Source organism: Synchiropus splendidus, chromosome 5, assembly GCF_027744825.2.
Source record: "Synchiropus splendidus isolate RoL2022-P1 chromosome 5, RoL_Sspl_1.0, whole genome shotgun sequence".
In the NCBI taxonomy this organism is placed as follows: domain Eukaryota; kingdom Metazoa; phylum Chordata; class Actinopteri; order Syngnathiformes; family Callionymidae; genus Synchiropus; species Synchiropus splendidus.
In genome coordinates this window covers 9,725,800-9,742,175 of record NC_071338.1, presented here as the reverse complement: position 1 = coordinate 9,742,175, position 16,376 = coordinate 9,725,800, and the positions used below count along the sequence as shown (strand labels likewise).

Genomic DNA, 16,376 nt, shown 5'->3' with positions numbered 1-16,376 from the left:
GGAATATTAGCGATTTATTGTCTTGTTCAATAAATTGAAATGGAAATGTATCTTTTTTTTTTTAACCAAGTTTGTTTTCACTCAGTAACATTTGTCATGGACCTTAAGTGTAGCTAGTAGCTGAGACAAGAAATAAATAGAAACCCTTCATCACAAGTTTCAAATGATCACATGGATTTGATTTTGAATAATAATATATCACGTGGAATTACACACTTTCCTGGAAGGAAACAGTTGAGCAATTGAGCCAAAAAAAGGTGAGTTAAAAAATGATTTTAATATCAATGCACAGTGAGCCATTTTTGTGCTTTATAACAGAGCAACTTGGTGACAGCCTGTTTGGCGACATTTGTAAAGAGTACATTGAATCACAGTATGGAATCATCTCAATAAATGTGGACGTCTGGCTGCTGAACAACACTGAAATTGGACCAATTGTTCTTACACTCAAAACACACGGGGGGTAATTGTACGATCTCCATTCAGAATATCTCCAGATCAGTGTCGGGGAAAGGAGGAGGACACTGCAGGAGTCATTTCTTGGGACTGCCATAGTTTGAGAGAGGTGAGCCCTGAACATAGGCGAGGATGGCGTTCTGCAGGCAGGTGGCTCTGTGGGCCTCATCCTCCCTCATCCTTTCCATCTCAGCCTCTTTCAGCCTCAGCTTCTCTTTGTAAGAGGCCAGCTCGCTCTCTTTGTCGAGGAGCGCCTCCCGGTGGTTACCACTCAGCACTGCAAGGAGAAATGAAGGAACAGAAAGGTGAAAACAGGGGTCTCAAACTGATCCACAAAGCGGTGCAGTTGGTGAAGGCTTTTCTTCCAACCAAACAAGAGAACACTTTTTCACCTATCAGGTGTCAGAATGATTACATTTCTGATAATGATTGATTTTCTATTTCCCCACACCTTTCATCTCTCTCTCAAGAGCGCTGATCTTCTCCCTCAGTCCTGCCTGTGAGGTCCTTTCAGCCTGCAGGTGACCCATCTGCTCCTGCAGCTCCACTTTGACCTTGCTGACCTCAGCAACCCTCTCCTGGTCTTTGCCCAGCACCTCCTGAAACAGACACAAACGTGTGTGTAACACCCAGAAAGGCAACATGAATGAGTAGCTGAGGAAGAATGCTGAAGGTCGATGACTTTCATTCACTTAAATGGAAGCCAAAGAACACAAACCGACATCGGTTTGTTTCAGCAAATCAGTCAAGGTTTCAGTTCTGCTTATATGTTCGTCTTACATCTAATAAAAAAAAATCAGTCAATAGCCAGAGGCGCTGCTTTCAGAAGAAGAATCGGCAACTGACCTTCTGGAGCTCTTCGATTCTTCTCTGCAGGCCACTGGTTTCCATGGTCAGCTGACTGTTCTTAGCCTTTAGCTCAGAGATGGTGTGCTTCTGTTGAGAAGAGTGAAGCTGCACCTCCTGAAGAGAAGCCCGTGCTGAGCGAAGCTTCTCCTCCATGGATGACATGTTCTCTTGCTGCTCAGATTAGGGAGAGACAAAGGTGAGTGCCGAGTAACATACCTCCTTCACCAAGCTCTGAAATTGTACGGCCCACACACATTCACATTCACATTCCAGGGGACAGGTCGCCAACATGACACACATCAACAAACACGCACGCACGCACGCGTCTATGGGCTATTTAGTAACTACTATTACTATTACTAACGATTTAATATTTCACAAATTCACCAGTGTAAGTATGCTTTTGGACAGTGGGAGTGGCCAGAGGAAATATTTGGACTCATCCTATTATGCAGCTCTACCATGTGCAACACAGGTACGTATCATATGTTAGAGTCAGATGATTTGAAATGTCGCAATGTTTAGAATAAAGCGCTGCCTTCTCACCTCTTCCAGGCGCATCTGTGTTCGAAGTCGAGCCAAATCCTCCTCCGCCTGAGCTCTCTCTGTCACACACGCTGCCTTCACTCGACTCAGCTCCTGAAATGCCGAGAGTTTGGATCAAAGGAGATGACATGTTTAGAATGGAGCGCACAACAAAGCAGTTCCTTAGTGCGCAGCTTGGTTGAAATAGGCAACAATATTTGTTGACGCTCACTTGGATGTAGCGGTCCCTGAAAAAAGCTCCTTTATGTGTTAGCTAAGAAAACCAAGTCCTTGAACGATCGTCTGAACTCTGACCTCTTCCAGCTGCACTCGTTGTGCCTCCAGTTTGAGGAGGCGCTCCTGAAACACTCGTTCACTTTCTTCAAGATGCTTAGTTACATGTTCCACCTGTCAGACACATCAAGTTAACAACACTGCACATGAAGAGTACTCAACAATATTTCATTTACTGTTGCCCTTGTTGCTCTCCTTTCATCCGCTTTCTGTGGCTCCAGAGTTTGGCAGAAAATAATCTTCATACTGTCTGTCGCCCATGACATGCATCTTTCAACGTCACCATAGTAACCTCGAAACAAACCCTCAACATCCCATGATATGCCTGCGCTCTCAGCACCAGAGCTAGCATTGTTACCAGGCAACAAAGCAGGTTGACTTGCGTTGCAGCAGTTTCCTAAATGTATACTACTTCAGAATGCATGTGCTGCTTAAACTTGCCTCATTCATTTCTAATATTGGGCCTGGAGGAGGTCTCAAGGGCAACAGTAGAATTGTAGGAGTAACACTGATCCTGAATGCGTGTGTTCAAAGGCCAAAGGTGACGAAAACATCAAAGGACCAAACAGAAAAAAAACAAAAAGGTCGACACCTCTTTCTGCCTCAAAGTCCTCATTTCCTCAAGCGCTTGTTTAGATCTGTGCTTCTCTAGATCCAGCCGGTCTGTTGAAGGGCAAGACAACATCAGCTGAGCAGTGGGAGGAGAGTTTGCTCCCCTGCTCCACCGACCGTGTCCGTGACAGCACCCACCTTCTGCTTGTGCCAGCCGCAGCTTGAGCTCAGCAGTGCTGTTGGTCAGTTCCTGCTTCAGCTCAAAGACTTGCTGCTGACTAGATTTGCACCTGCGCTCCATCTCCTCCACCTGATGTACGGAGACAACAACAATCAGCCTCATCATTTAAGAAACATTCCAGTCTTTCAATTCCAACTGCACCTTATTCCTGAGTTGATTGTTGGTCTCTGTCAAGTTCTGGATTTCCCTATGAAGCTTTTCATCTCGAGCAAAGCTGCTCTAGAGAGGGAGAAATGAAGATGCCAGTGTCACACGAGTGGAAGAAAAATTGAGTCTCTTGTCAAATTATTCCCCAATGTTGGTTGAAATGACTTTTCACGTTCTACTTTTTACATGCTGCAGCCTCTTCTGCCCCCAAACACCAAAGGCTGCTTCATGACTTAACCAGCCAAGATAGCAAATGCACGACTGTCTCAGTGGGTTCATATTACTACGACCTCTGATACACAGCCGTTCCTGGTCAAACCTCTATGAATTTAAAGCAGCTGATGCAAGTCAAAGTCCAGGATGGGAAAAGGAACCTGGCTTTTAGGAGTGAAATTATTCTGATTCTTCTGCGGTCTCTTTTAATGAGATCAACTTAGAATGAATCAAACACAAGCCAACGTTGATTGGTGCAGAAGCATCTTACGTCATGTGTTGCTGTGTTCAGGTGCTAGCGTGAGCATCCCAAACAGCACGATGCACTGAAAATATTCGGAAAAAAATGGATGAAAAGTGCATTTTCGGTTTTCAGCCAAAAGACTTTTCGCACCACAATAACAGCCCAAACCAAAAAAAATGCAGTGCGCCATTTCCTAGATACAGCCAAGAGATCTGCGGTATGGAGGCCTTTCTGAGAAAGACAAAGAGCAGTATGTCTCTCTGTATGTCTCCTGCAATTATTAGCTGCTGGAAATGCTCTGTGCACAAACAGAGCTTTTGGTTGCATACAGCGCTGAAGGCGACCTGTGACAGTCACGTCGCGACACTTGGTTTTAATAGCGAACATTATCTTGCTCCGTTTGTGTCGCTTACTGCAGAGAGCAGCTGCTTTGTGTCTGCACCATGATTGCAGTGGACCACGAAGTGAAAACAATGTACGTTCTTCTTAAAAGTCTGTAAAGGCTTGTTTCACTGAAAGCCATTCGGACCTCTGCTGAAGAAATCCTAGTCGTAACATCTGAATCTTATAAATCCAGCCAATAGCAGCACTCTCGCTCTGCAGCATGAAGGTTGACCACCTTTCTGCATGGAGTTTGCATGTTCCCCTTGTGTGCAAGTGGGTTCTCTCTGGGTCCTCCAGTTTCCTCCCACAGTCCAAAAACATCCTCATTTGCCCTGTAAATTGCGGTGTGAATGTGAGAGTGAATGGTGGTTTGTCTATATGTGTGTCGCCCTGTGATGACCTGGTGAAGGGCAAGATGAACGAGCTGTTGTTTGGTTGATATGGGATTGAAATAAACCGATGCTAAACTGAACGCCACTTCATGTGACTGCAATGTATTGATTTCTGCGAGTTAAGCACACAGTCATAAATGTGATGGTACTACTAAATTCCAAGAGACTATAAGTATATATAGTTGAAATAACATTCTCAACTTATTGAAAGTGCACCGATCAACAAGATCACTCAGATCAAAATACTGTAGTTAGAGATTCAAATAAAGCCCCTCAGCTTTACCTCCTTCAGTGTTTTCTTCTCTCTGTTCCATCTTTCTCTTTCTTCATCCCTGACAGAATTAGACTGTGAGACCATCTCACCCAGGTTGTGGTTCTTCTGCTCACACAAGGCGAGGGCGGCCTCCAGCATCTGCACTCTTAAGAAAGATTACACAAGGTCAGGTGAGCCTCTGGATGGCAGAGAAGTCTTATCACAAGAATTCATAAGAAAAAAAGCTATGTTTATTTGACATGTATTTACGTGTACAAAGGTTTCCCATTATCTCAAAGTTAAATTCTTTGAACGCAAACCCCAATACCTGCAACGATACAATGTGATTCACGCATCCTTTCTTCTTTACATCATTTCAGTGGCACAGATGAAGTTACAGTTTCAGGTACCTGCAGTCCATACTTAAAGCTAAGGTAACATCATATCTCCACTGCAGTATGTATTTATCTTGTAAATTATTTGCTCTCATGTTGAAAATATTTCTGCATTACCTTTCAATCGGACATCAGTTCCTTTATCAACAGTGTTTCTCTTATTCCCTTCAATATTTTTGTCCTTCATAGAAAAATCATCACGGCCACTCATGTTCATGCTCCCTGACACTGTAGCAGATATTGAGAGTTTGTATAACTGAGTATAAAGAAGACTGGACCTCATATGCATGAAAACAAACACTGAAATAAGATGATATCAAACAAAAATCAGGCTTACTTGGCAGTTAAAGACTTCACTGCCGATTTTCTCTCGTTCAAAGCCTCGTGGAGTTGACCAATCTGGAAGGAAGTGGACCTGATGAGAAAGAGGAGAGCGGAGCCATGAAGGAGTTGAAATGATCAGACATGGCTCAAATTGGCGACACAAGAATGGTGCATTTCCCGAGCTAACAACGCGTATGTTCACCATGGTCACGTTACACCGGGCCACCCAGAGGGCTCACCTGCTGGAGGACCCCATCTCCTCCCTCTGCCTGTCTATCGTTTCCATCAAGCTTTGCAGCTGCAACACAAGTGAGTTAAAATTATGCAGTTAATGAACCAACAATGGCAGCGCTCATTTTATTATTAGAAAAAGTATGTGTGTATGTGTCTTATTCTAGGCAATACAGAGGGACAACACAACTGAACTTCAGTCAGTTTTCAACTTCCAGATTACCTGCCGATCTTTGTCCTGCTTCAGATTCTGAATCTCAGCAGTAAGAACCCGTGTCTTGTTTTGACTTTGCCTCATGGTCGCATGCCTGTCAGAGTTGCGTCCTGTTGTCTGCTCTGATGAAAGAAGAGTCGCAAAATGTATGGGAGATATCTGGATTGCTTGATGTACACAAAAACTTTAAACATGTTAAGAACAACACAAATAAAATGTAACCTATACGTACCAATAGCTTTGAGAGTGTCGCTGGGAATGTTGTTTCCAGCCAACTCCAGCTGCAATATTGTTGTGTTCTTCTGCACAGCTTCCAGGAGGACCCGCCCACCGAGAAGACCGATGTTGTTCCACCTCAGGTCTGAAATCACAACATCACTTACTCACACACAGTGACGAGCAGTAATGGTCCTGGACCTGGTCAGACCTTGTGTTCTGTCACTCACCCAGAACTTCCAGGCAGCAGTTTCTTCTTAGCGCTCGCGCAAGTTCTGCCACTCCAGCGTGATTGATCTGGTTGTTGCGCAGATCCAGGTGTTTGAGTCCAGTGTTAGAAGCCAAGCCGTCACAGAAGAGAGAGAAGGACTCCGGCCAAACTCCAAGAGCGTTCCACTCCAACACCAGCCTGCAGCAGTCATGCCAAGAACGACACCATTCCGAGTTCCAGGCTGAAGTTCATTCACCTCATTCTAAATGTTATTATCACTACAAGGTGTAAGTTGTGTTCCGGAAGTACGCTGGCTCCATTGACTTTTTTTTTTCTTTCTTAAATAGGTAGTTGTTTATTATTACAGTGTGATGCATGCAAATTACTTTGAAGCAACACCAACCCTCTGCTGCTGATTTTTAAACCTTTTTATAAGTTGTTTTTTCGGCAGAACAATTTTACACAAGCAAAGTGTCACCAACGTTTGGTCTCAGAGGATAGTATTAAATGTGCCGCTCAGAGGTATCTTTGTCTTTCTGCATGTGTCATCAGAGGTTGCTGTCGAGCATGAATTAAATGCATCCTCAACTTCTCTTTTATAAGACCTTACCTCTGTAGAGTCTTGTTGTGTGACAATAACTGCCCCAACATCTCACCACCTGTGGACTTGAGGTTGTTCCCCTGCAGAAATTACATTTCATTTCAGGAAATGTGTGTGGATTATATATATTATATATATTATATATATATATATATATATATATATATATTATACAGTTTGACTTTAAGTCAAAGAAACATACCTTTAAGTCCAGGACTTTAATGGTTAGATTGTCGAACAGACCAGTTAGGAATGCTTTGGCTCCTGAGAGTCAGACACATGAATGCGTTTAGATTATGTTGCAGGTGCGCTACAATTTTTAGTTTTGCAGTTCTAACAATCTTAGTGACTGAATGCATTAAGAGATCATGTGTTTGTGTGAGTTTAACTTGTAAGTCTCGCACCTTCTTCACTGAGCATGCAATCATTCAGCTTGATTTCTGAGAACATTGTGTGGTCCTGTAGCGTGAGGGCAAGGACCGAGCAGGTCTCGGCAGACAGATTCTGCCCACTTAAGTCCAGACAGCAGCACTGAGAGCCTCTGCACTGCTGTAGCCGAACCAACACGGTCTCCTGTGGCTCCAGCTGCGCCTCCTTACACCGATGCAGGTAAGTCCGCTTCAGATCTTCCATCACTGGCCTTTGTTTTCAGCCCACACGCACACAACAGATGTCAGTCATTCCCTGTCATTGAACTCAGGAATGGTTCCTCATCTCCCCTGAAACAAAAATCGTGCAAGAAAAGTAAATAAATTACTGCATTACAAACAAAACTGCAACGTTGTAAAGAGCGACTATTTTCGTAAGCTACATGGGTTCATTAGCGTAAAATGTCTGCCTTACACATTAAAACGCGGTAACATTTAACTATACTAGCTTGTAAAAAACACTGAGAATTAAAATGTTTGAAATTATTACCATGGTAACATGTCATATTTTTGCATGAGAAAAAGGAGAGTGCAATTACGATATAACGACGTGCATTTAGCAGCACTTATTGAAATACAGCGGGCGTCGTCGGCTTTTTATGAAAGTTACGAATGTAAATCCAATGAAGCTGTCAGTACGGAAATTGCTAGAACATTGAATTCCACTCACATGCAAGAAGAAAAAGTGGTGATGCAAAATCGCACAATAGCAAATCCCAAGATATCTTCAAATTCAATACACTAAATCGTCGTTAAATAGCTTATACAGTATATTGTGGTTGTAGACTCACGAACAACAAACTGAACGGAGCAACTTCTTCCTCGTTTGGTTAATTGGCCGGCTCTTGCGCAACACTGCCATCTAGTGAAATGAACCTGTATTGCATTTGGAACACTATGATTCCATAGCAACCGTTCAGGTATTTTCGCCGTTGTGCTTTGTATCCTAAAATGCGGTCCGTGTGAGTCGTATATGCAAGATCAACATTGTACTAGTCAAATATGTAACTTAGGCGTGTCTTTCTGCAGCATGTCACCAGTGCACATTTGGGTGCAAACTGAATTTATGAATGTATGCTGTTGACGTTTGAACGGGGTTTGACCCTTACCTGAATTTATTAAATTTAAAACGCTGTGACTTTTTTAAGATGATCAATATTCAAGACCACATAGGAAGCATACGAATTAACTCAATACATATTTATTAGATAAATATTATGATGACACAGCATCTAACTACAGTACGTTCAGCAAGACGAAAGTCACAAGTTGTCTTATTTTTTTGACCAGTCGAATATGAAATAATTGTACATACAATGTACAGACAGAGAAACAATGGCCACATCGTATGAACATACTACCAGTTTCTATCTGATAGCAAAACTGAACTACAATCTTCTGCTCTGTTTTTGTGATTTTTCTCTTCAGGTTTTATGTGAGCACCAAGCAGTTTGTCTCAGAAAAGTGTCAAATTATGGTACAATAATTTGTTGAATGATGTCAGTTTGCATATTCAGTCACTTCCAGTTGAGGGATTACAGGGTCTTTTTTATTATACTTCTGAAGAAACAATGCACATTTCCAGGGAAAACATCTAATCTTTTCTACAACGTTTACATATATACAAACTCCAGATTTGGCCGAAAACGTTGACGTACGCTCTGGATCATTTGAGAAAAAACCTGAAGAGAAACGGCCCTTTTGTGGTTGTGCTCCGGCATATCGATAAACACAAAAAAGCTTGCAGAAGTCTCACAACGCATATATATATACTGTGTTGTATATATACATATTTATAATGGCAGTGTATTAGAAAAAAAATTGACAAACTTGATGATTTCAATACTTCAATAGGACAAATTGGGCAGCAACAAATGAATAAAACAATGCTTTGCATAAAAGTGGAGTTGAACATCTTACAACTAAAAAAATGGGATAAAAGCTATAGATGATCTTTTTCTTAAAAAAACATTTAATGACAAAATATAAACAATATCATGGATTTCATTTATATACTCTGGTGATATTTACTTCAACATCACTGTGTATCGACAATGATGATATTCACAAATCTCAGGTATTAAAATCACACATTCATTTTCATCCCAGTTTCGGTTCAAACGCTTGGCAGAGCTTGTGGGTTAGAAGGAGCATGACGTTGGAGAAATGGGGACCAAAAAAGAAAAAAAAAAGATAGAAAAATATTCACAATGATATTTATGGTACAATAGCGTTACTTCAAAAATAATTTGCATACTTAACAGCACTTGTAAAAAGTGAGTCGAGAAACAAATGCTGCAAATGTTCTTAAACCAATAGTGCAGCACAAACATGCAGAAACACACACACACACACACACACAAACAAGTTCCTTCGTGATGTCATGCCAGCTACGCTGGACAGATAATGTCAAAGTCCAACACAAAGAAGTACATGATACACTTGTTGAGGTCAGTATTATCCCTTCCATGTTGGTGGTGAACAAACCACACTGTTAGACACAAAGTGATTCCGAAAAATGACATCACCAAGAGCAGACAGACACACCGAATACTGATGGGAGCACATTAAACCGACAAACACAACAAAGCAAACCTGGGGACAGCCTGCTAACGTCTGAAGCAGTAAATGGCGGAAGAGCGAGAAAAACTTGTCCAAGGTGACTCTGGGCTGTAGAAAATTTTGGCTGGTGGAAAAAAAAAAGTATGGTAGATGTTTCAGGAGGTAGATGCTGTTTGACTCTCATTCTTGAGAGTCCAGAGTTGGTTTCATGACACGACCCTTGGTTCCTGAAACTCAAATGAGTGGGACGGAATGATCAAAAATGTGCATAGACTACAGGAAGGAGAAGGAGTGGACGGCTTGGTTCGTACATACACTTCACTGACTCGACGGGAACTCTTTGGAAGTAGTGGTAGTTCAGGCCCAGTCTGTCACACCATGAAATTTATTCAGGAGATCTAAAATGATATTTTGCTTTTGCAAGATCTGATGAGTCAGGCATCACGAGGAGAACTAAGGTGGCGGTAAGGACTCATTTGAAGGATCAAACTAAAAAGCAAAATACGAACCCGAAGCCCAATTTACACCGGATGTGTTAGCAGTGCATCACAGTGGCAGATAAGCAACCATTTTTCAGTAGGTGGAGCCTAAGAAGAAGAAGAAGAGGAGGAGCACGAATGCATAAATTAAGTACAGAAGGTCAGGCACAGGAACAAAACCATCCCTCCTTCAGCTCTTCTTCAACAAAAGAGCAACATCTTTCGTTCAACCAAGGAAGAGAAGAAGTTTCAAATGACTAAAATGTCTGACACTTTAAGCTTAAAAAACTCTGCTTATAACCTCCTATTCTCCTGACTTATATTGGTATTACAGCATCATACCGCTCGAGAGTATTTATGGGCGGCGAGTGGTTTGTGTTTAAACCAAACTCAACTCGCTGCTTTCACCGAGCTACCGATGGAACGTAAACACTCCTAACCCATCTGGTGTAATTGGGGCTTCAGCCATTAAATAGGATTAACATTAACTTGAATCGTCAAGTTTCAATTTGATGTATTCTTTGGCTACAACTAAACGGACAGTTTTAAGATTTTCAACTGTTGCAGTGCATTATGGGGCTCGCATGAAAGGAGTGCAGGCCTTCGATGAGGTCTGGAAGAGGCCCATGGGCCTTGAACTCCACACACCAGGTAGCAGCACACAGGACCTTCTAATACCAATACCAGTGCATCAAGGGGAAACTGAAAGAGGAAGCGCCTGGTTTCTCCGGAGAAGACTGTTGCAGTCACAGAAAGACTGCATACTCAGGATAGATATAAAGTAACTTGTTGATGCCTTAAATGACCTAAACCTCCAGTCGCAACTGTGTTTCATAGCAGTTCCTGAAAGTGGTTTTTGGTGTACAACATGAGCGATCGCTGTATCCTGTCATAACAGCACGGTCGTTTGAATATTCATAACATTGTTATGAAATCATTGGCAGCTTCTAAGTCCGCGGATTTCCATGACTTGAGAATTGAACTTTAAAGGGGGAAATACGAATAAAAATGTGATGATGGCAGGTTGATACGATTCGGACATTCAAAAAGTTTGGCAATGGGCCCTAGACTTGCATATTACGAACAAATTGTTTGTCATGACAAAGACATCCTTGCATCATATTATTAAACATTCAGTAAAGGAAACACCAGTGAGTGTAGAAAACAGCTTGATGTGGGTGGCATCATGCATCAGTTCATCGCAGATGAATTCTCCTGTCACCTTTGCCACTCAGAGTTGGAGGCATCCAGGCCCACTAACCAAAACATTAGCAAACATCAGGTAACTGATATCTTCAGTTGAAAACTTTTTTTTTGCATTTCCGAAATCTCTTGTGCTTTAACATGATCTGTTGGACAAGACAGCGAGACGGGTCTGGACGGACCTGATGGTCAGTGGCACGCAGTGCAGGGTTGTTCAGTCAGTTTGTTACAGTAAATCCTTTTCCAAAAGGAACACCAATGAAAATGCTACAAGGTCGTTGTAACCTGCCCGCATTACCTGTGGGTGGGGTAGAAAAGAATCAAGATAGCTGCTCAATTTAAAGGTAAAGCCACGGGTGCAAGAGTGTGGGGACAAAACCCATCCAACCCGCTTCTGGTCTGAGAGAGGGCGGCTGTTCGAGAGGAAGAGTGCATTTTTGAGAGTCAAGTACTGAGTGGAAAACACCCGGCAGTCAGCAAAAGTCAACGTCTGAAATGCCTCAGTTGTTCTCAAAGAGTGATAAAAGGTCATCGTTGCTATTGCTGGGAAGGTCCGGGGGGTCCAGGTAGGACAGCAGCTCGTCTGGGTTTACCAAATCTGGAAGAAGCTGCAGAAGAAGAGAACCATCAGGACATGTTTTTTTTTTTTTGAGGTGATGAATATCTTTCAGAAGTCGTGACTCACGTCCAAGGATGGCTCAGGCATATCTGATACTGCCTGGCTGTCCAAACCACTGGAGGGGTTAAAAGTCAGGTCACCTTGAGGGTGGCTGTTACACGGCTGCTGCTGCTGCTGCTGCTGTTGTGGTTGCTGTTGTTGTGAAGAAGGTGGAGGTTGGCGTGAGGGTGCAGGGGGTCCGCCGTGGTGGAGCTGGTGTCCTGGTTGGCCTCCAGGGAGCGGAGACCCACGCAAGTTCTGCTGCAGTGGCCCATGTGACTGCTCACCGGTGGCCGAGTGAGGCATCTGGAGCAAGACAGACCAGACAAATACATCTTAACAAACCGCTTAAATAAAACACTCTTGACCAGTTAACTGGGCCATTTCAATTCGATCGTATTACAAAATTAAGTACAGTTATATTAGTAAGATAAAAAAAAACAACATACTGTTCATATATGCATATTTTAACTTCTTCACACTTACTTCTTTTGGTTACATTTAGTTAACTTTTGAAACTGAAACTAAACTGAAAAATCTTGTCTAAATAAATCTGCAGAGTAGTCAGATAATAACTTGGTTAATATAAAAAGAAAATCTAGATGTCCAGGCATGTTTGTGCCAGAAATACAAAAAAAAACAAAACAGACTATTGAAATATTGGGTGTATTTTCATGGCTTGATATGACAGATTTCCTTACCATATCAGGCATGTTGTGTGAGAGAGGCTTCTCCAAACTCATCAAGCTGTTAGACACATCTGGCGGGTGAGAAAGTTGGGGACCATGCATGAAGTCATTCATAGATGTTCCACCAGGAGTCCCATGAGGGAAGTCAAAGCTGCCTGAACCTTGGAAGTTGTTCCCTGGAACAGAAAATAAAGAGTTAAACACACCGTGTGATCTCTGTGTGTTGCGGTGGTGGCCCTCCGCACTCACCTGGACTACTAAACTCACTATTGTTGCCCCCCTGCTGGGACGATGGGTAGGGCGAAGGCCCAGGGCCGAGCTGAGCAATCATGTCCATCACATTGGGCAGGACCATCTGACTTGGACTCATGGTTTTGACCCTCTTGGCCAGCGGTCCGTCTGGATCTTCCTTGATGTGAACTTCTGACTTGATGGCCACCGGCCGCCAGCTACATGTGGGGTCAATGTTCACCTCCTCGAACTCAGAGCTGAAGACCAAATGGAGCGTCAAGACACAGTTGCTTTTTTTTCAGCTCTCTGGCAAGTAGTCTGATGCCCACTCACTTTTGAATGGCGTTCAGGATCCCCCACATATACTGGTCCACCTCCAGTCCTTCCAATAAGGCGGTTTTACTGCAGAGGCGGGAAATGAAAAAAGCTTAGCGCCAAACAAGAATTACGGCTCTTGTTTTTGCTTTAAATGACTGCACTCACTTGCAGACTGGACATCGCCACGTCCCTCGCTCACAGTTCAGTTGTAGGTACGACTCCAGATCAAAACACTGCACATGAAATCGTGTTATGCCAATATCCTGACTTCAAACCCTGCCATAGTTCTATCATATTCACCTGGACGTGCTTGCAGTCATGGCCTCTCGCCGGGAGTTGTATTCGTCGGAACGTGATCGGACATTTTAGAGAGACCTTGATGGCTGTCTGCTCAACACCGTCTTCACCGTTCATCCCTGCGTTCCCAGAGGAGGCTGCTACACTGCTGAAATTCCGCTTAACTTGATGAAGAAAGAAAGGCATGTGCTAAGAATCAAGTCACAGAGTCAAAGATCTTCGATGCCTACCTTTGGTGATGCAGTGCTCTGCTGGCAGGAGCCTCTTTTTGAGTAAACCCTGCAGGACGGAGCGGACGGATGGCCTGTGGACCAGCTGCAGGACAAAGAGGTGCGACTGCAAGAGAAACATGCACATGGAACATGAACACAAACGTCTGCACAGAAAGTGTGTGCTGCACTCCCGAGTCAAACTGAAGGCCCGGAGCCAAATCTGGCCAACTAAGTCATTTTATGTGGCACAAAAAAAATCTGAACATTTTGACATGGTCACCAATAAAGATGCCTGTTTTTTGGCTAAGCAAACAGGGATTGATGAAGTCAGCAATTACACATTTACAAACAGGGGTAAAAATGTCCCTGGAGGAGAGTCGATGGAAAGTGGCTGAATGTTTGTGTTTCATCAAGTTTTAATTAAGTCATTTATAGTATTATGAGGAGGAGTGTTCAATGAAGCATCCATGAATTAAAAGATAACATCACAATCAGATTCATATTTCCCATTAAGCAAGTGGCAGCTTGGTAAATGAATGTTCTGCCCATGACTTCGACTGTGTTCAAGACTTTGCCTTTTGGTGGATTGAGTAGGACGTAACTGTGACAGAGCGAGGGTGAGGGGCCCCAACTGACCCGGGAGCACAGTGAAGGAAAATGGATTGCAGTACTTTTACAGTTCATCGAAACAGCACTCATAGAAGGTATCAATTTTTCTGTATGGTTGATGCCCTATTAATATTGCAAACACATATGCATTGAAAAAGAGCTCGGCTTTTCAAATTCTTTCTTTAATCCCACGTTGTACTCACACAGCAGCAGGCAGTCACTGTGATCTGTATCGTGTTCCTCCCGGGTTGGCAGACATGTTTCAAGTGCAGCGGTTTGTGGGAGGTCTTGTTGTCGCCGCGCTCGATGGTGAGCGGAGTGGCGTTCACGCTGACCTGCACCGACGCTGGCCAGTTAGTGTTCATCTGACGGTCTTCGTGGTGGTAACACTTGAACTGCAGCTCGAGGTCCGATCTAGAGTCAGTGGACGAAATGTCATATGTACAGGATGTCCTCTTAAGAACTGAGGAAACACAGTTTGGTATTGTGTCTTGTTACCTCCACATTAGTGTTTGGTGCACCGAGGGTCGTAGGTGGAAGACGTGGTTGCTGACAGCCAGATTGTGCTCCAGTCGGAAGGGCTCTAGAACGACGCCGTCGCGGACTGGAAACGTCAACCTCAGCTCTTCATTGTTTGCTGTCGTAGAAAGGACAAGGTGTTACATGATCGAGAAAGAGGACAGCCTCTCATGGAAGAAGTCGACCTACCTGGTGGTGGAGGCAGCGTGGACATATTTGGTTTTATGTCCGGAGGGAACGGAGGTTTCATGTCCTGGCTCGGCGACAGGTACGGAGGTATGTTGTTTCCTGGTGTCATTGGGGGCGTAGGGTTGCCAGGCACAGGAGAATGGGGGTAGTTGCCCACAGGTCTGGGAGGCTGGGCAGAAAAGGCGTTATCAAGAATCAAACCAAAAAGATTTGATGATGATAATGAGTGAGAACTTTGACGTACCCCGTTCATGTTTGTCTGGTTATACTGGTAACTGCTGCCCGAGAAGTTGTTGGTTTGGCCATTAAAGGAAGGCTCTTGCTGTAATTGGAAAAAACATGTTAAAAAAAACACTCACGAGGCAAATATCAAATCCAAATTGTTCTCGTGCTGCACCTTGTAAAACTGGCCCATGGGCCCACTGGCTGGTGGAAACTGGCCCTGTAGCTGCTGCTGTCCTGGTATCCTCTGACTGGGGTAGTTGTTGGACGGAAGAGACCGCGAAGGGTTGGACGCGGGATACTGGCCCTGGTGGTTGGGAAACTGACTGTTTGGTCCATACTGTTGCCCACCGTAGTTTGGCTGAGGCTGCAGAAACAAGAGGGTTAGCATCCATCAAAGCAATCAATGTTGAAGAAGTACCATTGTCCCGGACCCACCTCTGCCATATGCGGTCGCTTCATGCCAATGCTCTGTGGCCGGGGTCCAGTGTACACCTGCTGTGGCATCCTCTGCTGCCCATGAGGCCCAAAATGCCCCATGCTTTGATTTCTGGGTTGGTTCATTCCCATCGGAGGTGCATTCATGTTGGAAGCATTCATGCCAGGTCCCATACCGCCAGGGTGGGATGGAGGTCCACGGGGTCCTGGCTGGTTGATGAACTGGCTGTTGTACGCCTGGTTGGGTCCCATCTGGAAGGACGAACTCATCTGGACGATGAAAGGATTTCATTAGCTTCCAAATCACGAAAGAGAGGTGCATCAACAGTATAGACGAGTGTAATGTTGAAGTGACCCCACTGCGGATACACTTACCGGCCCGTACTGGTTCATGTCCTTGTTCTGGGTTTCCTGCAGAGCGGCAACGGTTGCTGTGGCCGTGGCAGTGGCTGTGGCAGCTGCAGCAGCAACGGCGGCTGCGGCAGCCGCGGCGGCAGGCTGGGTGAAGTCAGAAGGAGTGCGCGAGTGAGCAGGTATACCCATCCCACCTGGACCTGGATGCTGTCCCCCAGCATAGCTG

The 16,376-nt window shown here is 44.1% G+C and overlaps 2 protein-coding genes across 3 annotated transcripts in view; both read right to left on the bottom strand.

Moving 5' to 3' along the window:
• Window positions 1-257: 257 nt before the first annotated feature.
• On the bottom strand, window positions 258-7,987 carry lrrc45 (leucine rich repeat containing 45). Its single transcript, XM_053866756.1, has 18 exons — window positions 7,841-7,987; window positions 7,147-7,461; window positions 6,945-7,006; window positions 6,752-6,822; window positions 6,161-6,339; window positions 5,947-6,075; window positions 5,724-5,836; window positions 5,509-5,567; window positions 5,283-5,360; window positions 4,581-4,716; window positions 3,059-3,136; window positions 2,875-2,986; window positions 2,717-2,787; window positions 2,146-2,238; window positions 1,852-1,944; window positions 1,303-1,476; window positions 908-1,055; window positions 258-733 (listed from the first exon to the last, which is right to left on the bottom strand). Exons 2-18 carry the CDS (start codon window positions 7,373-7,375, stop codon window positions 534-536), a joined length of 2,025 nt encoding a protein of 674 aa, XP_053722731.1. The 5' UTR covers window positions 7,376-7,461; window positions 7,841-7,987; the 3' UTR covers window positions 258-533.
• A 381-nt stretch (window positions 7,988-8,368) lies between these two features.
• LOC128759023 (zinc finger MIZ domain-containing protein 1-like) overlaps window positions 8,369-16,376 on the bottom strand; it is a 56,356-nt gene continuing 48,348 nt past the window's right edge. Inside the window, exons 9-23 of one of the 2 annotated variants that reach the window (XM_053865609.1) lie at window positions 16,172-16,373; window positions 15,797-16,066; window positions 15,534-15,725; window positions 15,381-15,458; window positions 15,137-15,305; window positions 14,927-15,065; window positions 14,632-14,842; window positions 13,838-13,943; window positions 13,611-13,771; window positions 13,476-13,543; window positions 13,326-13,394; window positions 13,011-13,249; window positions 12,774-12,937; window positions 12,100-12,378; window positions 8,369-12,022 (exon numbers count right to left, since the gene is read on the bottom strand). In XM_053865609.1, coding sequence (XP_053721584.1) covers window positions 11,915-12,022; window positions 12,100-12,378; window positions 12,774-12,937; window positions 13,011-13,249; window positions 13,326-13,394; window positions 13,476-13,543; window positions 13,611-13,771; window positions 13,838-13,943; window positions 14,632-14,842; window positions 14,927-15,065; window positions 15,137-15,305; window positions 15,381-15,458; window positions 15,534-15,725; window positions 15,797-16,066; window positions 16,172-16,373 — 2,455 coding nt within the window. In that variant the 3' untranslated portion in view covers window positions 8,369-11,914. The remainder of the gene's footprint in view (window positions 12,023-12,099; window positions 12,379-12,773; window positions 12,938-13,010; window positions 13,250-13,325; window positions 13,395-13,475; window positions 13,544-13,610; window positions 13,772-13,837; window positions 13,944-14,631; window positions 14,843-14,926; window positions 15,066-15,136; window positions 15,306-15,380; window positions 15,459-15,533; window positions 15,726-15,796; window positions 16,067-16,171; window positions 16,374-16,376) is intronic. The other variant, XM_053865611.1, reaches the window with a different exon arrangement.